Raw genomic sequence first — 27,683 nt, 5'->3', positions numbered from 1 at the left:
CCCTGGCCCAAATTTTTTCCTTTTACTTTTGGTAGAACAATTAAATAGTGCTTAAGTGCAAAAGCTTATTATTGTGTTATTTGTAACATACCAGCATTTAATTGGGATAAAAAGGGCTTTAACAATAGACAAAAAGCTACATGCATTTATAATTTGATCTGAATATATTACTACAGAATTCTAGATGATAATTTTCTGTAATATTAAACAACAACAACACATTTTAAGTAGACCGATTTAATCCCTTTACTACAACGATCAAAATGCCTCAATATGCATACAGCATAGACTTATTGTAAAAGAACTGCATGCCAGCACGTTATAAACTCTGTTGGAAATGACTTATTTACTTATTTAAAATTACACAAAACTACTGCGAGTAGAAACAGCATGACTGTAGAGAAGTAGTCATGTTTGTCAGAGTCCAGCCTTCAACATACATGCCATACAGCAGAGAACAAATAAATAATAAATGGGTAAATACGGGTAAATGGGTAAAAGAAAGTATTGGGACAGCAAGGCCAATACTATTGTTTTCGCTATACATTGAAGACCTCTGGGTTTGAGATCAAAAGATGGATATGAGATGATAAATCAGAATTTCAGATTTTATTTCCTGATATTTACATCTAACTGTGTTGAACAACTTCAAACATGACACCTTTGGTGGCAGACTACACAATTTTCAGCTGAGCAAAAGTTTAGGAATAGACAGACAATCTTAAAGTAAATAATACTTAATATTTGGTTGTATGTTCCTTGCTTACAATAACTGCATCAAGCTGGCAACCCACTGATATCACCAAAGTGTTGCCTTTTTCGTGTCTGTTGCTTTTCCAAGCTTTTACTGCAGCTTCTTTCAGCTGTTTTTTTTTTTTTTTTTTTTTGGGGGGTGGGGGGGGGCCTTCTTTGTTCAGTCTTCTCTTCAGGAGGTGAAATGCTGCTCAACTTGGTTAGGGTCTGGTGATTGAGATGGCCAGTCAAAAACCTTACACTTTCCCCCCGATGAAGTCTTTTCTTGTGTAAATTGGCAGACAGAATGAGTTACATCAATAAAGTTTAGTGAGCCTGTTCCAGAAGCAGCCATGCAAGCCCAATCCATAACACTACATTCCCCATGCTTGACTGATTAGCTCGTATGTTTTGGATCATGAGCAGATTCATTCTTTCTCCAAACTTTGGCCTTTCCATCATTTTGGTAGAAGTTACTCTTGGTTCCAGAACTTTTGTGGCTCATCTCTGTATTTCTTTGTGAATTCCAATCTGGCTTTCTAATTCTTACTGCTCATGAGTGGTTTGCATCTTGTGGTATGGCCTTTGTATTTCAGCACTTGAAGTCTTTTTCAAATGGTGGATTATGATACCTTCACCTCTGCTCTGTGGAGGTTGCTAGTGATGTCACAAACTATTGTTTTTCAGTTTCTGTCATCAACTGCTTTTGTTTTCCTTGGCCGATCTGTTCCATGTTTGGTTGTTAGTATACCAGTGGTTTCTTTCTTTTACAGGAAATTACAAATTGTTGTATGAGCTATACCCAATGCTTATGAAATGGCTCTGATAGATTTTCCCTCTTTTCAAATTCATCTCAGCCAGGAGCTGAAATGAATTTGCTGAAATATACCGAAAAGCTGCCAAGTTAATCAATCTCCAATTTATCAGTTAAGGTCAATATATTCAGCATATCCATAATCATCATTCATAGAGGCTCAAATTCCAGGTTAGGACGCCATGCAGCTTTTCATTCATCATTAAATTATGTACAGAGAAAAGACAAGGAGAGTTACAGCAAAGGCCAGCATAACCTAATCCTCTGTCTTTCATTTAGCAAGTGTGTACCTGCCCTTCTTTTACCATATTACCACATAAATGTCAAACAGGAAAATATAATCATCCTGATCAGAAAAAAGGGCTATGAGTGGTGCAACATGAACAAATTTAATCTTTCAGCAAATACAGCAAATGTTATGAGGCACTGAAGTTAATGAAAAAAAATCTAAAAGTGGCTTCTCTTTGGAATTAAATGAGTGGATGAAACAGAAGGCTGAATTGAATCGGAGTTCATGAATGGGTTCATTTTCTGGCTCAGTAAATGAAGAAAAGAAAGGCAAAGAAAAGGAACAGATATGCAGACAGGTTTTATGGATGGATGGATAAATGTTATTTTGTCAGTTCTGTAAAGTGTTAGCACACAGACTGTAAGCTATAGGAACGTTATATGCCCTTAAACAACAAATCACAAAATCTATAACAAAAATATTCAAATACAATATCTGAAATATCACTACGCAAGAAATTGACTACAGAAATAATTAACTAACAACCTGATAATCAATTGCATATGCATGAAATTCCACGGTGGTTCTCCTTTCTATTTCTGTGTGATGACAGATCAACATTTTGTGTCTATCTTATAAACATCAAGAGAGAGAATAAAAAGAAGCTGCTAAAGGGATGGCTGTTTATAACTGCTATAACATAAGTGATAACAGAAACTAACTTGTCTTGTGGACATTCCACAATATTAAATGTAATTAGAAATGAGAAATTTAAAAGCACACCATGTTGTTAATTAATAAATGATAAATTGTAATCCTTGCTCAATTGCTGTGTTGTAAAATGGGGGGGGGGGGGGGGGCAGACACTTTGGGGCATGTGGTTAAAGGAAATTAATCCACTTCAAGGTGGTAACCGTAACTCCATTTTGCATTGGACCACATCACACCAACCAGTCATTGATTTTCCTAACAGCACACACCACTGTATTTTATTTGTTAAATAGCAACAATTAAAAAGATTATTTAACAATAACTATTAAAAAAGACTATGCAAAAAACATTTTTAATGTAACCGGTTTAAGGAATAAGCATAAGAAATAAGCATTTCAAGGATTACAGAAAGCATTTCCAATAATTGAGTCGAGCACGCACCATAATCCAATTTCTCTGTCCGTTCTCAATCACATTTCTCTGAATCTGTACAGATTTTTCTTCAGCCTTCTTCCTTAGTAGTTCTTGTTCCACCCTCACTTGCAAAGCTACTTACTCTAACCACTAAAGTTCCTCCTGCTGTGTGTGCAACCAGTAGCTTCAGCAAAACCATTTGCAGTATGATAATCAAGTTATTTTCACAAACTATGTGAACATAATAAAATCTTATGAAGTTAAAAAATCTTTGTTGGGCACAGAAAAAAAAGTTAGTTCATTTCCAAACAAAGAATGTACTCCAATTTCCTAAAGTGGAGCAAGGAGACTCTAGATCTTTGTACCAAGGCTTTTGCATCAAAGGCTTCAGGATCATCTGCTGACCCTTAATGACTGCAAATGCAGCTGGTGCTTTAAAACCCACACAAAGCTTATGGCTAAGAGAAGCCTTAGGCAAACCAGATGGAGACTGTATGACAATACAATCTTTGTTGTTGTTGTTTTTTTTTAAAAAGATGAACACTTCCCAAATTACTCTTTCCAGTTCTTACAAAGTTAAAAAGGCATTAAATGGCATTTATTAGAAGTTCTGACATTTATCTAATACACAAAGAAGTAATAATAATGTTTAGTACTATTATTATTATTATTATTATTATTATTATTATTATAATAACAAGCCAAATCTTAGTGTTCCAATACAGCCTTGCTGAGCAAACTTGCTGATAAAGCATAAATATACGTTATCATAAGTCTCCATAGCACTACACATTCAGTATGCTTTAAATCTCCCCAAACTGTTGCCATACGAAGCTGGATGCACACAAATGTCTAGAATGTATTTGTATAATGTAGCATTACAATTTCCCTTCATTGGATCTAAGAGGCTCAAACCTGTTTCCAGCATGGCAATGCCCCTGCGAGGTTGTGCACCATACAGACATGGCTTGCCATGGTTGGTTTTATGTTTAATGACATTGTTCTGCTGAATGTATGTACCATAAAAAATATCTAAACAGCCTACTAAAAAAAACAAAACAAAACAAAAAAAACACATCTGCAAGCTGTGACCTGCAGCATCTAAGATCCCTTTGCAAATAGTGCCCCCAGTGACCAAGTTAAATAGAACACAAAAGAAGAGATCATAGATAAACCCAGTGAAATGCCTGCTGAAACCTGATTGGCTGATGACAGCCATTGTTTTTTGTGTGATAAATATCAGAACTGCTAATAAACGTTATTTTATTCATTTGTGAGAACTTACGTGTGCAATTTGGTAAGTGTTCTGGTTAACAAAAATATTTTAGTCTTGCATTTATTATTAAAACTAATAATTATTTTAGCTGAAAACTGAAAAAGAGAGAAGTCAGAGTTTGGGTCAGTGTAATTTTCTCTGTAACTGATAAAATACATGCACAAAGATACAGTTTATTTTGCCTTTTCTAAAGTCAGATCTTTACTTTCCAATACAAGGCTATTGAGCAGCCTTACTGATAAAAAATAAATAAATAAAGCAATATATGGTATCATAAATCTCTATAATGCTATACATTCAGTTTGCTCTAAGTTTGCTCTGCAACATACCGAAGCTTAAGGGGGCTTGGATCTTTTACTGTGATGGTATCCAAGAAATTTTGCCCACAAAACCTACTTTGTGATTCTCCTGGCTTGGAGACTTAAGTCCTATCATTGTGTCGTCTTTAAAAAGTCAGCATCTGCTCCGCAGAATTCATGTGGCAGACTGTGCTGGTCTGCACTGCTGAAATATGAGTGTTGCTCTTGGCTTTCATCTCAATAGTAGCAGCTGATTTGTTGTGAGCTGGGGGTTTTGCTAAATTCCTTTGCTGAGATCTCATACAATCCAGCGTAGAGCTTTATAGCAGTACATGCCTGAACGCCTACACATGCCGAGAAGCTCATCCAGGCATGGCTGGATTCAGGATGACAGTGACTGTTGAGTTGAAAGAAACAAAATCACGTCCTAGACACAAACTAAAACCAGCTTTAAACTACGAGACATCCGCGTTCGAGACATCCTTTCCTCACCTGTCCCTCCTACTGCAAACTTAGCCTTTTTATTATTTTTGCATTCCAGAGATTTACCTAATTATAACTCGGTAGGCAATTACCACCACATCAAATTCTCCACTTGCTTCATCATCCTTCGGTAATAGTTCAAATGTGTTTCTCATTAGATGTCTGTCAAATAGAATTAGAAACCCCATTCTTTTCATGGATGTCATATTGGACTTCAAATTCACTAAGCCTGATGTCAGAGGACCCCAGTGTTCAATCTCAACAGCACTGCTCACATTTAGCTTCCTAGAAGGAGAACCACTCTGTAACTTTAGAGAGAAGGGAGGAAATTAAATCAGCGGCTCTGGAGCCAATAATGAAAGATGCTTTATTCAGACTGTGAAAAGAACAGCAGCACGAGATCAGAATCAGTGAATTCCAATTGGACGGAGCCATACTCTGTGCTTTTCTGTCAGCAGTACGTCAATCTAAGAGATGGCATGAGCTCCACATATTAACTTTTTGGGCTGTGTGCGCCATTCAGGAATCGTCAATACAGAGGGCTTTCTATGAAATTGAAAGCTTCATTTTTTTCCTGAAATGGAACTTATCTTCTGTAAAATCTGCAGTGGCTACACTACAGTCCATGTTAGAGGTTATCTTAACAATTCTTACAAATGTCAATCAAAATGTTTTCTTAAAACCCATTTAAAAAACTGATCTGAGATCTGCACATCTCTTCGAACTGCTGATCATGTAACATCACAGGGCATGCTACCTGCCTTCCTGCATATACAAGAGTTCATGGATGTGGATTATTGGCTAGAGTTGATCTGACCAATAGGAGATAACGCCATCCGTCTCACTCAGACAGCAGAGCTGATTTTGCTCTCTTGGACTCCTGACTGTGCATGGCTGTAGCATCATTGGGACTCAAACTCACAGACACGGTGTTAGGGTGTATATTTTATCCCTGAACCATTCTGAAGTCACCATGGTAACCACGGCTTTATAGTAAGGATGTAACCGAATATGAATGAATCGGAATGAACAGATTATGTGGTCTAAACAGACATAATTTTTTTTGTATTAAACCGTGTATACCCCTACAAACACGGTAGTTTCCGTATTTACAAGTTTGTTAGCATTAAAGTGTTGTGGGAATTACTATTATACTGAATAAGTCTTAAATAAGTGTACTAACAGTGACCTATGAAAGTATTTTTTTTTTTTAAATAAATAAAAAAAATAGCCAGGGGATTAAAAAGGACATTCTGCATAACACTCATTTTTACTGACTGCAACATGATAGACCTTCCCCCTGAGTGTTAGCCTTTGGAGATGTAATATTAAAGATCAGAAACATACAATGACAACACTCATTTGTAAACCTACAAATGCACTCTCTCTCTTTATATATATATATATATATATATATATATATATATATATATATATATATATATATATATATATATATATATATATATATATATATATATGAGAGGGAGAGAGAGGGAGCGTGCTTCTCTAAACCAAAAAAACACATTGTTTGCACAGTGATTCACTGCACAGCAGGTTGTGATGTTACACTGCATCACAACAGAGTTAATCAATAGACAGCAGTGAACCCAGAGGAGCTCCCTAAACCACCCACAGATTGGAACCACTAGCTGCATGATGTGGTAGATACACACGCACACACCATATATTAATTGGAGGAGTGCACTGTAGGTCTGAATTTCAGAGAATGACAGAATTACATAAGAAAACTTTTGTGTTTATATACACATTCACCCGTGTATGTTTTAAGCTCAAAATAGCTCTCACTGCAAGCGCTGTTATAAAATTGTTTTCATGAAGGGTGCCAAAAATTCTGTAGATTTGATTATGTCAGTCAAACTCAATGATCTCCTTAAGATAAAAACCATGCAAACGAGGGGAACAGGATGATTAAGAGAGAGGGAAAAGTTTCCAGAGACTGAGACTTTATCTTAGGTGATGAATGATTTATGGAGCCGAACAGAAATAGCTGTGTGTGTGTGGGAGGATGAACTAAACGCTCCGTCTCCGAAACATTTTTCCCTTTCTATTCCAAAAAAATGAAAAGGCTAGCCCTGGCTTTTCTAGGGAACCGCATAAGGAGATCCACTGGGAGGTTCAGTCGTAATGGCTATAATGCCCTAAAAAGCATTTAATTCTGCAGAACATTGTAAAAGACCCTCAGCTTTATGTTCTCATCTACCACCTTACAACATTAAGCCTGTGTTAGTGGCCAGGTCGATCTGGCTGAGTGTTCACATGGGAAAAGTTCGCCAGCTCTTATCTTAAAGTCGCTACCGGTGGCAATTACATGTGATATAATGGCTGGCAGCATATACTGCTGTAGATGTGCAGACAGGGCAGCTGTAGTGGGAATACACTGTTTTTTTTTAAAAAAGCGGGATATGATGTTATTGAGCTGCAACAGCTGACCCTTACAGCTGACCTGAGGCTTGTAAAATCATAGGTTCACAAGAGCTTTCAAAGAGTTTCTAATGTATTTCATAAATATCAATAATGCAACAGTGCATTTACTACAATAGGCTCAGCTGACAGAGCTTTATCATCTTCCTTGGTTGTCCTTTCAGTAGTTATGCAGTTGACTTGACCTTTGTTTCAAAGATTTGATGCCTAAGAAACTTCCACAACTGCTACATTTTTTTTTACTCTACATGGGTGTCTGAATTGTGGATCTTTCCATTTCACAAGTGCCTCATAGCCATGTTAGCTAGCCAGCACTGTTGTGGGATAGCTCAAAAGGGAGCAAGTATTGCTAATCAAAGATTAGTTAGCAGTTAGGAACCTATTTTAGCATTTATGAACATGTTTCCTCTTGATGAAACACTCTGGGATCTTTCACCCACACAAACGTCTATAGTCTGAAAAAGTACAATTATTGCATTGTTTCTCAAACATAATTCCTTTCAAGCCTCTGTCAAAACTCTCCTCAACCATCTGCTCAATTAAACTGCAGTGGCACTACTTGTGTAGGATGTGCTCATTTTTCACAACAGGGATAGAGGCAGACTGACCTGCTGTTACATCTGTAAAAACTCTAAATCACCCAATAACTCACTACTGTTTTTATTTTCTCTCAATGACGTGATGGCCCTGAAGTCACATTCACACACAGCAAAGCTCAAGGTAACAACTGCAGCCAAGATTCTCAGACAGGACTTTTGATGAATTTGTGCAGACCAACTTCCCAGACCAGACATCGGTGACTGCTGTTCATAAACTAAATGAGGCTGTGTCACTGTGTTAATTCTGGTCTCAGCAAATCATTCATTTTCTGATCAGGCTTGAGGTGGATACATATACAGTATATGCAGATTATGTATAAACATATACAGTATATGCACAAAGTTAATGTTCCACCAAAAGAATCAATGTCAAATAATTTCTTCATGAATGATACTGGTCAAGCAAGAGAGACAAATGTGTTTGTCAAATATTTTTTGAAAAATGTAAATAATCTTTGCTGAAACTGGGACGGCAGGGAAGAGGAAGCTAGAGAAAAGACAGCTCTCTCAATACAGAGAAAATCCTAATACAATATTATGAAATAATGCAATATTACAATTATGAGGAACCAAAAGCAACACAAATTTTTGAACGGATGTCATTTTGATAGTTTTCCACAATGTATTTTACAATGCATAATTGGCTAACTTCTGTTACTTGTGGTAATAAAGAAATATCTGCGAACCCTAACACACTACATTATTCATTCATTCACCTTCAGTAACCATAGTTCATGATTAAAGCGTGAACTCCCTGCACCACTAAGCGGTCCCACACTAAATTACTTATATGAATAAAAAATGTTTTTATCTATATTTTTCCATCCAGGTATAAATTTGTTAACAATTCTGTACATAGTAGCCTGAGTATTTCATGCTAACTGATACATATTTGTCCTAATAATAGCTATGTTTACATGCTGCCTAATAATCTGTTAATAATCAGCCTAATATCTCAACTGGAATAAAAATGTTCAAGTAAACACCTCAGTTGGAATAGAGTAAACCAATTGAGGCCAATCTGAGCAAAATGTCTATTCCATTGAACAAGGTGGGTATTCCTTTTAATAATCTATTAAATAGCTAAATAAAAGCCATGAAAACATTTGTGTCCAAATACTTGAATCATGTTACAGTTTTTCATCTATTCAAGATAATAATAATGGGTAGGCACTAGGACGGGCATCAAACTAACGTTTTGTGGTAGATGGGAACTGACTTTGATAAAGTTCAGCTTTTAGTACTCGCCAGACATTCAATAGGAATGCAGAACATTTGGTTTAAAAAAAGGGGCGGGGCACACACACCTATATTTTCCAAAATGGCCTTTAACTTTGGTAAAGACCTTATACTGATGAATACCGTGGATTTTATGTCATCTTCAACAAATACAGCATCCTTTCTCCAGCTCGTGAATGTGATACACTGAACAACTTTAGTGTGGCCCTAAACGCTTCTTCTCCCTGTCCATCTAATAATGACATTTGTATAAGGTTTTGCCGAGATAAAAAATTATTTAAAACTCATTAATATCTCAAGCAGTACGAGTATAAAAAGCTCGATGCACTGACTGGAAGTGATTCTTGTTGTTATAATAACAATGATGCTAAACTTTGGCTCAGATTACATGTAATATGTCCAGTTTAGGATACAGATCATTAGTATTCTGCAATTGGAATGAATTCATCTGGATTGATGAAAATTTCTGCATGTAAACGCAGATTTAACATATTATACTACACTGCAAAAAATGCTACCTTAACAAGGAAAAACATCCTGAACATGGGCAAATTTATCAAATATTTCTTAATATGGGATTACTATCACTTAAATAGAAGCTTATTCATCCAGTTTTTAGATGTTTTTATATTTCCAGCTTTAAATTGTTTTATTCTTTTGGCGCATAATTTAGCCTGTTTCTTAAAATAAATGTTTAAAATGTTACATATAAAAAAAGATCTGCCAAGAGATCGAAATTCGTAAAAATGTCTAAAAATAGGTTTAATAAATGAAATAATATTTGGTTTATTGTAATCTTATAATAGGAACCACTAGAAAGATTTGATTATGGTCATTTTTACATGAGAAGCCTTTCCAGCAATACAAAAATAATCTTCCAACTCCATATATTCATCCATATAAACGTATACAAAACATCCAGGGTACTGAAAACGACATCCAACATCTCAACAGACCCGCAAAGCTTTATGCAGAACGAAAACAGCAGAGAGCGAGAGAGTCCAGTAGTGATCTGGTTGATAATTTGTGAAAATGAGGATGCCAATGTGGGCAGTGCAGTGTAATTCTTTCTGACTCGACATAACCATAGATACCCCCTCACAGCTCGGTGGCGAGGAGAGCCCTCTGCAAAAATGAATTATTGGTCTGGTTACTTGCTGTGGCAGCATGTTCAATAAGGTGAAAACCATGAAACCTACAGCTGAAAGCATTCAATCATTCACTGCTTCTGCTGAAACAAATCCAATGTGTCAAACTGGCTGCCTTAAGCTTCTGGCTTAGTCATGGATCCTTGTTGATTCCACAGCTGTAATGATTTGTCTAACTTCTCAGTTTGTTTCTCTAGTGGTGTTTAACCTCATACCTACTTCACAAATTAAATTCTTTATTTATAGAGGGAATAAATAAACCCACTGAGAGCAAGATCGCATGCACTCTAAAAAATAATATACAAAAATATAAATACAAATAAGCTGAAATTATCTGTAGTAATAAAAGCACATTGATTTTACACAAGAAATTACATAAAACAAACAAAAAAAAGACTAATGAAATAACTAATGAAATAAAAGCAAATGGCTCTCGGTTTTAAACGGATTAATCGCAAAAACATGCATATTTTATCACTCAAATAAAAGTGCAAACTAAAGAGGCACTGCAGAGACACTGACAACATGATAAAAATATGAAAACTGTAATGCATTTAACTTCTGTAACGTGATGCATCTGAGCGAAGCAAGATAGTCAGACGGGAAAAATGGCTGGACTTTGGTTTTATCCACTGAGATTTGTCTGGATTACATATCAGATAGACCGACATCTTAAGAAGGAGAGAAGGGAAAAGAAACGCTTTTACAGTAGAGAAATTTCTACAGGTTTAATCGCAGTAATAATTTAGTAACAATTAGAGTTGTTGCTGCTTTTGCATCTTTTCTGTATCTTTGATGAATCTTAATATTCATTCATGTAATAATGTTATCATTTTTTCTTCTGGGAAACACGTAAATATCTTATGTAGCTTCTGACGGGCAGTACTAAATGGAAAAAAAGAGAGATCTTTAAACAAAATAATAATTTACACCAATTATCCTGTTCAAAAGTTCACACCCCTCTGGCTCTTAATTTAGTGTGTTGCCTTGCTGAGCATCAGTGAATGTTTGCACCTTTTTGTAATAGTTTCAGGATCATTTTAAACTCTTGGTTTGAAACTTATATTGATTGTTACCATTCTTTGGCACTATATGACCCAGTCTAATGAAAACGACTAGACCACACAAGAAGAAATGTAACCCATGTCTCTGAGCCTGATCAGAAATTCAGTTTTCTTACCAAAGAAAATGAAACAAGCTGAAGGTTCAGCTTGAGTGGAGATTGTTCCAATGAAACCCAACCTCGATCAGTGTTCGGACTAGAGAGCATGTGAGGTGGCCTAATGAGGGGCCCTAATGGGGGCCACAATGGAAAGCACAGGACACGGAATGAAAAAAAGCAGGGCTATTTAAGTGTGCATGGGTGTGATTAACTCACCTGGGGTTTCTGGCTGACGGCAAGGGGTCATGAGATGATAGAGAATGATGATGGATTATGGGCGACTGGGCTTAATGCACACTACCATTTCCACTCAGTTTCACAGTCACGCTTTTATATATTTATATATGGAATGGAGAGCGAGGCAGGGAGAGTGAGAGAGTAAGGAAAGAGAAGAATTAAACAAGGAAATGACGCTGAGGAAAACAGAAGATGGATCATAACAGACAGGCTACAGGCACAAATGAGTAGAAAGCCAGGGTAGAAGGAGAAATAAATAGACGGAGAAAAATGGAGGTATATTTTAGGATTATTATTATTTTTTTTTTTTACCATGTCTATGAGACTCTCTTGGATGCGGTTGAGTGTCGTCCTCAGTCTACTGCTAATCAGCCCCAGTCCGGATGATTCATACTGCAGCAAAGAGACAAGAACACCACCACACACAGTCAGAGAGATGGTCCCTAGTCATTACTTTTCTACAACACACACACACACACACGTGCAATTACAAATGCAAATGCAATTACAACAATTAGAGCACCAAGTCCACTCACATGCAATACGGATACAGAGATATTATGAACTCTATCTCATGACTAATCACCACAACACAAACAGTTTTACTCAGATCATGGACAGTATGTGCATGGATTTTTGTCAGCATGTAGCCAACACTGATGGTTGAACTGCAGTGAGCTATGATCTGCAAAACCAAAACTGTCCACAGCCTGATTGCAAACATCACTCCCAGTACTATGGGAACATAGTAGGGGAAAACTCGAGGTATTTTGGAAATTTATGGGAGCCACACAAACCACATTTAAGAAGAACCATTTTCAAATCCAACACAGAACAAAACACAGACAGGAACAAAAGTCGATTTATTGTTTTTGCCTGCCAAATGGAACGGTTTTTACCGCAAGATTTGTTTCATTATGGACTACTCGTTCTTTCATTGTGTTCTCACTGCTCAAACCGAAGACATTAACACTCTTTAAAGAGGACAGACAAAACAAAATGAGACATAAATCTCACTTTGCTATCATCTTTGGCTACTAAATGTTCTCAATTCTTACATGTTTATACTATCAGACAGATCATCTGCACAACACTTGAGCAAACGCTGAGGCTCAAACAACTTTAATGCATGTAGTAACAGTAACAGTGTAGTAATCCAACTGCTTTGATCCTGGTTGCAGTTAACCAAACTACACAGCTCATTTTCAAATTCAGGCTTTCAGTAATTTAACATAGCAATGCCAACTGCTTAAATATAAACCACAGTTTAATCTAACAAACAAACAAATAAATTAGTAAGCAACTCATGAATACATGATTTTCAAAGTCTCAGAATCACTGTATTGCTCGCACTACATGATTTAAAATCACTTAGCATCAGTTGTTTTGAAAATTTCAACGCCTCAGCAGTCACATCGTAAAATCGCATCACTGAACTGTTCACACTACAAGTGCGGTCGCTGTGGCAAATTATGAATAGTCCAAATAAATCTACATAAATAAAAAAGCATAATTAAGTGTAAAATAAATATGCTGAAAAGAAGAAAAATAAACAAATGTGTCTAAATAAATAAATAAGCTGAAATAAATCAGAAATAAACAACCAAATAAATGACTGAATGAATGAATTAATAACGAAAGAAAAAAAGAAAGTCTACAAAGTCTGAACAAACGAGTACAAATTAAATTAGTTGAAATAAGTAAGTAATAGAACAAAATCAATATCAAATAATTAAAATAAATAAATAAATAGGTTTAAACAAACAAAGAAATGTGTCAAATAAATATGGTAAATAAGTCTAAACAAACAAACAAATAAATAAATAAATCATACACATGCACACCATGAAGTGTGTCTGATTTAAGATGGAGACACTGACAGGTGGTCACACTGCACTCTTACCCAGCAGCCCAGTCTTGGAGCGGCCGGACAGCTGCCTGAGGTGGGTGTGGATGGAGACGGAGCATGCTTAAAGAAAAAATAATAACAATTGGACGGAAAAAAAAAATCCAAACCCAAAAGCAATTCCAAAGAAATGTTAAACCACATTCAAAGGTCAGTTCTTTTGAATCACACACAAAAAGAAGTGAAAGATGTCCTGGGTTTTTAATATAGCTACTAAAATTAACTACCACTACAGCATACAAAGAAAACTAGTCTTTTCTATTTTAACACTGAATAGTGGATGTCAGGTGGTCAATTATAGCACAGACTTCACTTAATACTTCAATTAACAAACTGAAAAAGAGCCATTCGTTACTGAGACAGCTGCTCTAACAGTAGTGTTGGAATGACTCTGCTCAGCTTGGTGCTCTGTCTGACTACGAGGTCCTTCATCACCCCAGAGGTGATCCATTTTTCCCAGCGTGTCAGTGTTTCTCCATATCTTTCGCTTCCCCATTTCTTCCACTCAATGCCTTGGGGGCAAGTTATTAACTTTAAACATGCAATCTTCAGTGCTGAGCTTGATGCGATGTCGTGCGGCACAGCCGGCTTTGTGATGGTGTACGAATATTACTGAGACTCATTTCTCAAGGAAGTCATACTCTGAATGTTGTATGTGTTTAGAGTCAGTTATGGGTCACAGCAGGCATGTATGTGTAGAACAGTTTCCGTTTCAGATGCCTGTTAAATGTTCAGGATTTAGCTAGTGCTGCTGAAGTGTTGAAAGTTGTGTTCTTCACTGGCATCCAAGATTTACTCTGTAATGAAATTCTGAGATTCAACTTCTTCAGTCTGCATGTTGGTCTAGTTTTACTTTGGTTAACAATTCTTCCAGTACATTACCCACAACTTCTGTTGTGCCAGAGGGAATTCATCTACTGATGCATTAGCGCTTTAATCATTTAGTCTACCCATCTCTCTCACCTCCTCAGCTGTACAGTTTCTGAACCTTCAACATTCTAGCTAAAACTGCCATCAACACCGTCATGCTAGCTATCTTGTAGATCACAAAATCTGTTGATAAGCTGCAATGCATTCTGGAACTCGGGGTCCGATTTTTGCACCGACGTCTCCATTAATTCTACATTGGAATTCTCATTAATACGACACTGAACATTGCTGAGAAACGTTCTTTTTTGCCTTCAATTAAAAAACATTTTAATAGTGCTAGAAATGTCCTCCTGTGATGTCATCACAGCATAAAATTGCTAATTTTAACAAAACCGCAACCCCAACTAACAGATTAGCAAACAACGTACATCACAAATATTTCAGTGTAAACATTTCATTTGTGGCGTTTTCCTTTAATGCGCCACTCCCATTTGGGGACACAAACTGATCTCCTGAGAAATGCCATTCAATTCAAATGACATCTTGTTCAAGGTCATAGCTAAGGAGTCCGAAAAAATGTATAAACTCTAACTTTTAACTAACTAACGTTTTATATAATAATTTCGAATTATTAAATCTGTGAGGAGGATATCATGTTGAAATTAATCACTCTGAACAGTAACGTCTCTCAGAATACAAAAATGTGAATGGATACTCTGGGAGGTACAAGGACGAATTTGTTAAAAAAAAAAAAAAAAAAAAGAAAAAGAAGAAAAGATTTTCCCTTTAAAAAGTTAAACAGATTTCAAGACACTGACATCCAACTCCCACTTCAATATCCCTGCCGTGTCACATGACGCTCAATTCGCTGTGACAATAATAGCGGTAATTATGTTCTGGAGTGCACCCACGGGAAGACGATCGACTGATGTGACAGATTCATAAACATGGAATTATATTCTCATATGCACCATGGAAACAAAAAAATGACATCAAAAATTGCAGTTTGTCTGTACATAACTACTGAATAATTCATGATCAGAGCGCAGAAGATATATTATACTATATACTAACTATATTTTAAATTTAGACAGCTCAACTGGTCATACCATGTCGTTCCGGCCGAAGAAGGTGTACACGGAGTACAGGTAGTAGTCGAACAGCTGTGACACGCAGTGGATGACGTCGAAGGCGATGGGTTTTAAAATGTTCATCATCTGCATGTATTTGCCTGCCAAAGACAATAACACAATAAAGAGTCTATTAAAGCTAGGTGGAAACTGTAATAAGAATTCATCCATTATTTAAAAAGGAGTGAGGAATTTATCATTCTAGTAGTTATCAGTTCAAGGTATGATAAACTGCTACAGCATATAGCTAGGTATTATGCAGAATCAGTTACATTAAATATATAAACAAACACTCACCATCTCTTTTATTAGGAACACCTGTACAACTGCACATTCATGCAGTTATCTAATCAGCCAATCATGTGGCAGCAGCACAATGCATAAAATCATGCAGATACAGGTCAAGAGCTTCAGGTAATGTTCATATCAAACATCATGTGAAAAATGTTTGATCTCAGTGACTTGAATCGTGGCATGGGTTGGTTTGAGTATTTCAGAAAATGCTGATCTCCTGGGAATTTCACACACACAACAGTCTCTAGAGTTTACAGAGAATGGTGCACAAAACAAAAAACACCCTGTGTGCAGAGGGTCTGCAGGCTGAAACACCTTGTTACTGAGAGAAATTAGAGGAGAATGATCAGGCTGGTCTGAGATGACAGGAAGTCTATAGTACTTAAATAATCACTGTTTACAGTGATTGTGAGCAGAAAAGCATCTCAGAACACACAACACATCAAACCTTGAGGTGGGTGGACTACTAGAGCAGAAGACCACATCACGTTTCACTCCTGTCAGCCTTAAATCTTCAACTGTCCAGTTTGAGTGAGTCTGGAAGTGGAGGAGTGGAACCTGATGTGGTCCTTCTGCTCTAGAAGCCCATCCACCTCAAGGTTTGAGGTTTTGTGCATGTTGAGAAGCTTTTCTGTTCACCACGGTAAAAAGAGTGATTATTACTATAGTTACTATAGACTTCCTGATTCAGCAAGGCATTTCCACCCACATAACTGTCGCTCCTTCTGAAATACTCAAACCAGCCCTTCTGGTACCAAAATCCATGCTGTGATCAAAGTCACAGAGATCACATTGTTTCTTCATTCTGATGTTTGATGTAAACGTTACCTGAAACACTTCACCTGTATCTGATGATTTTACGCATTGTACTGCTGCCACATGATTGGCTGATTAGATAACTGCATGAATGTGCAGGTGTACAGGTGTACCTAACAAAGTGGACGGTGAGTCTATATAAAGCAATAAAATTGGCTTCTGTTTGACAGTTAAGATGCACCGTGACAGGCGGTTTAATGTTTCATCTGGTTCTACTGTAAATAAGCTTCTACAGCAATCATTTTACAGCACATTTTATGAATTCGAGAAATGTGCACTAGTCAATCATGATAAGATCTAATGTTTAAGGTGGATTAGTCATTATTGGTTGGACATCGACAGTTCCATGCACCCTGATGCAGAGCAAATGAATTTAGGGGGGAAAAAAACAAAACTTACATATGAAATACAAGATAGTAATATAGTAAGGATTGAATAAAGACTGATGAATATTAAGAAAAATCGCTCTGTGTTTATGCCTAGGAAGGCTTTTTTGTATTCATGATTCAACGAGAGATTTCTTTCATCTCATAAACAGCGGAACAAAATCCAACATGATTAAGAGGAAAATGTCAGGGGTATTTTTTTGCGTAATAAAATTCTTCTACTGACGCAAAATCTGTTTATTATTTGCAATGTAACTGTCAAGGATTAGTGAAAAAAGTTCCCATTACCTGAGAAAACAAAAGCTGATATGGAAGATATTTTTTTAAACCAAAATTGATTCAGGTTTTCCCCAGTTTATTTCCAGGATACAAAAACACCTAACATCGAAGTGTGAGTCACAAAGAAAAGCAACTAACCTCAAAACAAAGAAAGAAAATGGAAAAAAAAAAGGACATTTAAAAAGTCCCCCCCCCCCCCCCCCCCCATTTCTTTGTCCTGAAGAGTTAAAACCTAATGGTGTCTGAGCTGCCATTTCAGCTGATGCATTAGACAAATTATCATTGCTTCAAATGACCTGAAAGACATGAGGAGGCAAATGCAAAACAGATCTAACCACAAAGAGCTGAGTCGAGGCACACACCTCTGCCATTAGCTTATTAATTGATCGACAAATCGAGGTTGCTTGCACAGGGTCACTGTTCTGTTCCGTGTCCTTTAAGTGGAAGAAATGTTAAAGATCAACTACTTACCGACCAGACGAATCACGTTAAGAGTGGTGTTGGTCAGAATGGGGGCGTTGACTTTGTTAAGGTTGTAGTCTGATCTTTTTCTGCTGCGCAGAGTCTCTCTGGACACACTGATCACACACACACAACTTTTTATTTAAAAAAAAACATCACTGCATGAAACACATCATTAAGATATTTTGTATGTTCAAGAGTGACACCTAACTAAAAAATACCTAATAAAAATAGTAGTCTCAGGTACTATTAGTGCAGTTCATAAGGAAATGAACAATAAGTGTTATTGAGCATGTTGCAGAATCAGCCACGGTATGTATGTGTCTATGTATGTATGTATGTATATACACACACAAACGCACAAATACTATAAAGAGCAGTAAACAGTTATAAATGAAAAGGTCAATATTTCTTGTGATGACTGTTTGCTTTAAAATAAAAAATAGTAGTCTCAGGTACAATTAGTGCAGTTTATAAGGAAATGAGCTGTAAGTGTTATTGAGCATGCTGCAGAATCAGTCACGGTTCTTCTTGAGACTTTGACTGTCGCACTTACTTCTTATTTTTGCAGCAAAACCAAGCAGCCTTCATTAAGTTTTTGTCTGAAAATTGGTCTCTTATGTAATTTGCTGCTTTCTTTAATGACATACAAACATTTTAATGTAACATATAATTTTGAGCTCTAAAACTAATGTTTAGAAATCAAACATGTTTTTGTACCGACATCGATAATGTAGAAATCATAAAGTTAAAATCCATAATAAAGTTTGCACTAAAAAAAAAAATAGGGTGCCTAAAACTTTTGCACAGTACTAAATATATTTAATTTATCAAGAAAAGTTCACTGGTATCATTTAAAAGCCCTCGACAGAAAGGTATCAACATGCTTCTCAGGCAAGCCGATCACAACTGGTCTTTATAATTTTCATGTGTAGTAGAATGGGATTACGGACATAAATGGACGTCGGGGTATAGTTGATCATTTTTAATCATGGTAAAGTTATACTATCAAACTGAACAAACTCTGCTTTCTCATTACTCGATGGTTCACTCATCTTCAGTAAGCACTTTATCCTGGACAAGCCTGCAGTGGATCCAGAGACTGAGCTGGGAACTTTCGCTGGATGAGATGCGAATCCATCACAGGGCGTCTCACACACACATTCGCACCAAGGGGCAATTACAGTAACTCCACACAGACAGTAACCTAAGCTCAGGACTGAACCAATAACCCTGGAGCTGTGAGGCATAAAAATACCCACTGCACCACCATGTCGCCAGCTTCATTAGTGGTTCTAAAAATAAATGGGGTGTTTTGTGTTGTTTCTAATATGTGCCAACATCTCCACGTATGCTGCGAGCATACAAAAGGAGTACACCACTGTGTAGTAACCGATTCAAACCTGTTACGTTTTAACTGCAAAAAACAACAACAACAAAACACAACACAACATTCTGGTCAATCACACCACAGTGGGATGCTCTAACACCCATATGAAAATGAAAACGAGCCGCTACATAAACCACATAATAATATATTAATAACATTACAGAAGCATGTTACAGATTGTGTGGATATAGACATCAGTATGTTTTAATAGCTGCTACTGAGCTTAATTAAAAGTGGTGATTAAGTCTAATGATCTTACCAGTAGTAGTGTTTGAATTGAATCTCCCCTTAACTACAGTATAGTCATAGAGAACAGACTCAACAGTCATTGGCTTATCTCTCATCAATGCAGCTACATACACTATATTCCTGCCTTTAACACATCACCGCATGGATCTGATTACTCATTACTTCGGAGGAAAGAGAAGATAATTTCAGTAAAGTGAGACAGCAGGCACCATTTTGCTCTGCTGAGTGGTGCTCGTTTAGATTGTATTTCCATAAAAAGGTAAGTATTATGATATACTCATGATTTTTTTTAAGGTTTGTTTTTCGATGGTTAATGGATTTACCTTCCTAAAAACTGTTTATTGTTGCGATATAAAATTTTGGACATATTGTTCAACAAGTTGCATTTCTTCTTTGAATGGACTAATATCTCGGCTTAAACAGAGGCTTTACAAGTGTCTTGAATTGTATATTTTCTGGCTGTCATTTTCAATTCATTTTCTCTCTCTTCAGTATTTATTTGGTGAATCAGCTTAGTGCCACTTCTGATGCTTTTTAAAAATTTTAAGGGTGGGTTGCACCAATAATGATTAAATTAAGCACAGTTTAGAGCTAATCTAGGATTTGGGCTTGATTTTAAATCGAGTTGTGTTACACCTCTTAATTTTAAACACAGATTTAAAAAATCAGGGATTAGAATTCTAACTTAAAACCCCCATTTACGATTAATTATTTTCGCCATGATGGGTTCGCCATTCACAACATTGTGGCAGTGCATGCGGGTTTCATAAGCCTGGAAATATATTAACTCTCCGGTGTAACTAAACAGCAACAATGTAAATTTAAATTTTTGAATTAAAAAAATAATTAAACTGCCGTTATTAACTGCTCATTCGCATAACTGATACAGGCTGAGAAAATGGCACAGCGTATTAGAAGCTCAAATTTTACAAGCCACGAAATTTTTTTTTTTATCAAATAATGAAGCAATATGGAACAAAAATCGAAGACAAAAGGACAAATAACATGACATAAAAAGAAAGAAGTCAGATGGGTCCAGCTAACCACTGATTTCATTGCTTCTGCAGGGATTAAAGAAAAGCGAGATGTTAATAATCTGAAAGACTGCTGAAAAAACCTCAAAGCGAAAGCAAAAAAAAGATGCAGCACTGGAGAGAAGGAACACATTTCTCACTGGCGGTGGTCCCCTTACTGAAGAAAAAGATTCCTTGTCACAAAAAATTATTCAGATGATTCCGCAACAGATATTCCCATTGTGCAACCCGTTCAACGATGATTCCACTGCCGACCATCTTTAAACCTTTCTTTTTTTTTAACAATTTTCTTTTTTATGATCCTGATTTCTTTTGTTCTTTGTGGCTTTATTTTTGCTTTAACTAAAGAGTCGTACTAGTGCTGGATTGTGGACTGTGTATGTATTCTTAAACGTAAACATGTAAACAAGACCATCTCCATCACCAGCCTCTGGATGACCGGACATAATGCCCAGTGAGGGGGTCACCTACAGAAAGGCGCTCCATGTTATTTGCTGGTAGTAGCTGTATGAAGGTGTGATCATGACTTATAAATGCTGTCGTATTTGTCCCCTTCACAGAACTTAATGCCATAAAGTCTATCACACATTCTTTATGCTCCCCCCCCCCCCCCCCCCCCCCCTTACATGTGTTCAAATGTGATGCTTGGAGCACTGAAATATATATTATATATATTATATATATATATATATATATATATATATATATATATATATATATATATATATATATATATATATATATTTTTTTTTTTTTTAAAGTTAAAAGGAAACGCTTGGCGTTGAAATTCACCTGATGTTAAATGTGTTTGAAGGAGGTTTACTCAGCATGCTACTGCCAGGTTTTGTGAACCACGTGCAAGAAAATGAACAAAAAACTAACAATAAATAAAAACAGCCTTAAGGAGCTGGGAAATCACAGCCACATGTGAGCAGCTTTGCAACAAGTTGTATTAAGACAAATAAATCCTCTGTCTGTGTAGTTTTTCTTTCTTTTTCTGCAGTAGAAACAGGATTTTAAATCCCCCACTTTCAAATGGTATAAATCTAGAAGTCTCTTATGGCTTGGTGTCCTGTCAGTGGCTAACCGATGCTAAGCAGTGGTCCAGTCTGCAACAACCAGACATATATAAATATCTTATCTTATAACAAACTGAGTGTTTATACTAGAGAGAAGCTGAAGTCATACAAGGTTCTTGGTGCTTACAATATTGTCATTTGAGATTTAATGTTTAATGATTACAGCATTGAGGACGATGTGGCACTGAAAGCCGATGTGCTACCTAGCCAGATGCCATAAACTCAATAGCTAGCTAAACATGTCCATTGTAGACAACTCCTCTGCAAGAATGTGACAAAACTATGTAGCATTAGCTAGCCAGTTTCCTGATGCAGATTTTAGGTGAGTTATGTATGCTTGTTAAAGCAATAGAAATCAGGCATGTAAGCTAAACACCAGCTAAGTCTGTTAAATTCTCTGCTAAATTGCACTGCATAGATGGCGCTCCTCAGCCCAAAAATGATACTTCCTAACTTCTTTTAACCGCAACCATCTTCCGTTAGCTTGGACCATCCCCTGACTTTTTGTAAAATATACTAGTTAATATGTAAATAATAGTAATAGTAAATAGTATGTTTTTGTTACACGGTTCATGAATTTTGCTCTTTAAGCCCTGACAATATAAAGAATACATCAGTCTGCTGGGGAGGCTTTGGTAATTAAAATGTTAACCTATCATGCATGGTCATTGACTTGATGTGTGTTATAAAGAAAACAAATGAGCTGCAAGCGTACCAAGCCTTACATTTATAATCCCTCTGCAGCTGTGAGTTACTCGTATAATAACCACTAAGTGTGCCAAGTCAAGTGTGATTGTGCTGGAGGAAAAAATGCCAGTCCCCAGAGTGGGGAAAGAGCAGACTGAAATTCAACAGTGTTCATAAATTAATGACTCCTTTAATTATACTTGCGACTGGAGATATATATCACTCTAATCTTAGAAGAGTACTGTAAAATAATTACTCGGACCAAAAAAAAGTGTAAAATGGCACTACACTACACTCAGCTGAGGGTTTCACTGAAGGTCGCGCTGATCCACATCATTTTTGTTAATAAATAAATTAATAGATAGGTGCTTCTACAATGTACTAAACAAAGGGTATCAATACTTATAAAACTTTGGATTTTTTTTTTGCTTTGTCATTATTCTTTATTGTGTATATTTAATTTCAAATTATATATTTTATATATATATATATATATATATATATATATATATATATATATATATATATATATATATAAAAATTTTTCTTCTTCTTCAATAAATATATAACCCATCTATCCATCCATTAATTCATCAATAAAAACCTGAAAACAGAAACTAAATGGGACAAACAATATAGTTGGCAATAATATTCAGATTTTTTTATTTTTTATGATTGCATACATATTCAGCCCCGTTGCTATGAAACCCCTTAGCTCTGGTGCACATAATTAGATGACTGTACTCAACCTGTGTACGATTAAAGTGCCACTTGATCTCAATACAAACACACCTGTTACTGGAAGGCACCAGAGGATTGTTAGAGACTTACCTAAACCTAAACAACATCCAAAAATCCAAATACCCCATTTCTCAGCTTTAGAAGGAAACCATGTTAACACACAATTTGTTCTTATTAAATTGCCAACTATGTTTTTCTATGTCTGATATTCAGCTTGCTTTGACGTTTATTTCCTCTATCTGCCATCTTCAAGAAAGTTGAATACCAAATGGCTTCCAAACCGCTGTGTTTAGTAATTATATTGAATGACAGCTTTTCAGTCCGTACATGCACATAAAAAAAAATTTCAAGATTCAACCACAGAAAATGTGTCCCTGTATTCCAGTTGCATATTAACATCCTCTGGCAAAATCTACACCCAATAGCCTCTCTATTTTCACTAGGATTAAAGTATTGACACCCTTCACTTTGCTTGTGTGTGGTTTAATTAAGTTAAACCACTTAGTTCTTTGAATCAAGTTAAAGCTAGCAATCTTTAAAAAAAATATATAAATTTTTTATAATCTATTGCCATTTACAGCAAATCATTTTCCAACTGTTTAATGAAGATAACGCCCCAAATTGGCTCTAAAACGCAGCTGAATAGGTTTAAAAGGGCTCCTTCTTCATAGGATAATTAAACTGATAAGAGTCTAATGACAGCATGTTTGCTCACAGGCTCTCACAGCACACAGTGAGAGATTCAATTCCTGCACAGCTTCAAGGGGCCAGATTGCAGAGTATATAAATTAGATTATTCAGTTGCTTCCCAGGCATACTGAATTAAATACAGGAATGAGAAGGCATTAGCGCGGTCATTAATTGTGGGGTCTAAAAAGTCCATGATAATCTTTTAATTATTCACAAAATAGACATTTAGCTCTAACAAGTTATTTAATATTCTTCAGAACATTTTCTCTAAAGGTTAACACACACTAAAGGCCTCACTATGCTTAACACCATTTGGCTAGGTTGCATGAAGATGAAACAGCCCTCTGTGGTTTTGCAGTGGCCGTCGTATACGAGTGCTCAAGTACTGCAGGTGGCACTATTAGAATTTCGGTGGTGGACACAGAGCAGGTAGCGACAGAGCTGCCCAATCTGTACCGCGCACGCATTAAGTTTTACAGCTTGATTCAATCCGGTAACTCAGTACCCAGGTTTATAAAATAGAAATGAGACACAAACCCTGCAATATACAAAATGCATGAATATGTCATTAAAAAAAAGCATGGTAAAATGTACATATTATTAGAAGTTTGGGGGTTCAACTGCCACTGCTGGGCCCTTGAGCAAGGCCCTTAAACCTCTCTTCCCTCTATTTGAAATCTGAGTGCGCCTTTCTACCTTTGAAACAACCAAATCATAGGCTTGGTCGAGTAGTGTGTTAATTTGTGGAGGTTGCCCAGATGCCATGTGCACATGACGGTGAGCGAAGCCTCACATGATGTCTGTTTAGGCCACAATTACACCATATTGTTACGGAAGCCAACTGAATGTTGTCTCCATACGAAGTTGGCTGAGGACTTTAGACCTCTTTTATAAAGTTCAACTAACCTGCCCAGTCCCATTAGTTAAAACCCAACATGTGTGATACTTCACAGAGTGTGTGTTGAGCAGAATTTGGCTGGGTGGTGTCATTGATATACTGACCCCTTGTTGGGTACGTCTCCAGTCTGTTCATCCACAAAGTCCTGCTTCAGTTCGTCTGCCACATCACTGTCACTGTCATAGTCTTGATACACACTCTTCTCCAGCTCTTCAGACTCGTACTGACATGGAAGACGAAGAAGGAAGAAGGAAAGTGAGGCCAGAACGAGCAACAGGAAGTCAAGACTGCAGAGAGCGCTTGGTTAAGTCTAGAATTCACGACACAAACACAATCTACACAAAGGGGGTTAAAATGACCTGCACTGAATTCAATGGCTTCCTTCAAAGAAAAGGTATCCTGTTTTTATCTTTATCTACAGTGGAATGAAATTATTTTAAGAATTTGATAATACACAAATGTTTTAATGATGCAATCACATTTATTTGTTTACTTCCAATAAACAAACTGCTGATCTCCTGGGACGTTCATGCATAACAGTCTCTAGAGTTTACACAGAGTGGTGCGGACAACAAAAAAGCATCCAGTGAGCAGCAGTTCTGTGGGCGAGAATGTATTTTGATGAGAGAGGTCAGAGGAGAATGGCTGGTCTGAGTTGGTTTAAGCCGCCTGGACGGCCACAGTAACTCGAATAACCACTCTTTACAACCGTGGTGAAAAGAACAGCATCTCAGAAAGCACAACACAACAAACCTTGAAACGGATGGGCTTCAACAGTAGAAGACCAAATCGGGTTCCACTCCTGTCAGCCAAGAACAGGAATCTGAGGCTACAGTAACTTTTAGTTGTAGCCACCATTACAAAGATTTGGTTAGTGATTCAAAAATGTTATTTTTTCAGAACCTATGACCAATAAATAAAATTTGTGAGGCTCACATATAATATTTTTGAGGAATACATGGATAATCAAGGACTTGTTTTATTGATAAATTATTATTGGAATGGTTTTAAAGTCATACCCTGTCTTGTCAATCTGACCCTTTTTATGCATTCTAGGGGAATGACTTTCATCCTTTTGTATGACTCTTATGGATTTTTCATATATGTGGTTATTCAAAGCCTCCAACAGATGTCTGAACATGTATAAACATGAAAATCAAAAATGCTCCAAAGAAGCGTCACAAAACTGTAAAAGAAATGATTCTCTGTGACTCCAATTCGGTTTTAAAATACAGCACCTACTCACAGAGCAGCAACAACAGGTTTCTCTGTCAGAATGACTGGAGGTAAATTTGCAGGACTACTGAAAGTGTTGCTTTATTCCTGAACAAACTTAAAAATGTATCATTTATTATTGCACCTCCTACCCAAGGGCTGATTAATTCCCTTCAGCACAAAGTTCAGGGACTAGGTGTGTTTGTATGTGTGTACATTATATTCCCCAGTCACGATAACTCCCTAACCTTTCAGGCTTTTTGATATTATCACAATATTATTTTCAAAAATTGCTACCTTGCCAGAAAAGTGACCCTTTCCGAGAAGGGCAGATGCGATTCGGATTTAAATCTGTCGAAAATAAGGTGCATTACGCTACCTTCCTTTCGGGACATGCTTTAACTCAGGAGCACAAATGCTGCCCCAAAATGCTATCTAATTAGGCAGAAAGCACCCTAGGGGGCATTCTACATTTTGAAATGTTCACAGTAGCAATACTATGTGCGTTGAATATCAGAAAGTTCCCTAATTGATTATCAGCATCATTAGCATGTTATGTATGTAGCACTGATACTGTTTTCTACAAGGCCACCATTCCAAGAGGTTCAGACGAACGGAGCCAGCTATCGGGTAAATGATATCTAAATATTAAAATGTTATTTATTATTAATATTATTATTATATATATATATTTTTAACACAACATACAATACCTATCAAAAGTTTGGAGACACTTGACTGATATGTTTCTCATGACCTTAAAAATCTTTTATTCTGAAGGTGTATGATTAAATGTTTGAAATCGGTGTTGTAGATAAAACCATAATTGTGCCAAAATATTAATTTCTTTCATTAGAAAACTAACATTTGATTTATAAAACTTTTTTTTTTTTTAAATGGATGAGTTGGAGCGAAATATTCTGAAAAGCAGCCAATAAGAGTCCAGCGTAGGTGTGAACTCCTTTAATGCTGTTTAAAAAGCATCTCAGGGGGATTCCTCAAGAGAATGGTTGAGAAAATGCCAAGAATACATCTATGGAAATTCTAGACAAAAAGGGCGTCTACTTTGAAGATCCTAAAATCTTAAATAATTTTGATTTATTTTGGGTTTTCTATCACAACATAATTCCCATAGTCCCATTTGTGTCACTCCAGAGTTTTGATGACTTTATTATTATTATAAAATGTGTGTGTGTGTGGGGGGGTGTTAAATAAAGAATGAGTGTGTCTAAACTTTTGACGGGTAGTGTATAACTGTTTGATTTGATGATGCATTTAATGTCTACAAAAACATGTTTTATTTGTTTATTTTAATTTTCTTTTTATTATTTTTATGTATTAATTTGACAATTTTTTTAAATAAAAAATATTACAGAAAGGTGATGGTAAAAAGCACAACATGGAGGCTGAAAAAATCAGCAAGATTTTGTAGGTGCTGCTATTTATTTCTTTATTTCTGCTTACGCTGTTCTCATTTTTATCAAATCTTTTATGAAAAGAATACGGTTCCAGTGTATTAAAGAGCAGCAGACTTCTACTTCCAGGTTGAATATTTGACTGATTTGATTATTTGATTTCTAGACTGTGTGTAGTGAAAGATGTAGAAACAATCAAGAACAAGGCAATATACATTTTTTTTAAATAATTGAATGAAAAATTTATTCATTTCCTATTTTACCGGAATTTAATGTCTGTGTGTGCAAAAAATGTTTTTGTATGAAAAGCCTGTATTTGTATGCAGCTCGCTTGATCCATGAACGGAGAGAAAT

General features: G+C 36.4%; 1 protein-coding gene across 5 annotated transcripts in view; it reads right to left on the bottom strand.

Moving 5' to 3' along the window:
* Positions 1 to 27,683, bottom strand: part of vps50 (VPS50 EARP/GARPII complex subunit) — a 151,844-nt gene that overhangs the window by 28,497 nt on the left and 95,664 nt on the right. For 4 of the 5 annotated variants that reach the window (XM_017454791.3, XM_017454792.3, XM_017454793.3 and 1 more), the window contains exons 19-23: positions 24,804 to 24,922; positions 17,941 to 18,047; positions 15,674 to 15,795; positions 13,692 to 13,757; positions 12,101 to 12,181 (exon numbers count right to left, since the gene is read on the bottom strand). In XM_017454791.3, the coding sequence (XP_017310280.1) occupies positions 12,101 to 12,181; positions 13,692 to 13,757; positions 15,674 to 15,795; positions 17,941 to 18,047; positions 24,804 to 24,922 (495 nt within the window). The remainder of the gene's footprint in view (positions 1 to 12,100; positions 12,182 to 13,691; positions 13,758 to 15,673; positions 15,796 to 17,940; positions 18,048 to 24,803; positions 24,923 to 27,683) is intronic. The other variant, XM_017454795.3, reaches the window with a different exon arrangement.

Source organism: Ictalurus punctatus, chromosome 24 (genome assembly GCF_001660625.3).
Source record: "Ictalurus punctatus breed USDA103 chromosome 24, Coco_2.0, whole genome shotgun sequence".
NCBI lineage: Eukaryota > Metazoa > Chordata > Actinopteri > Siluriformes > Ictaluridae > Ictalurus > Ictalurus punctatus.
The sequence above is the reverse complement of the archived record's forward strand: the minus strand, read 5'-3'. Positions and strand labels throughout refer to the sequence as shown.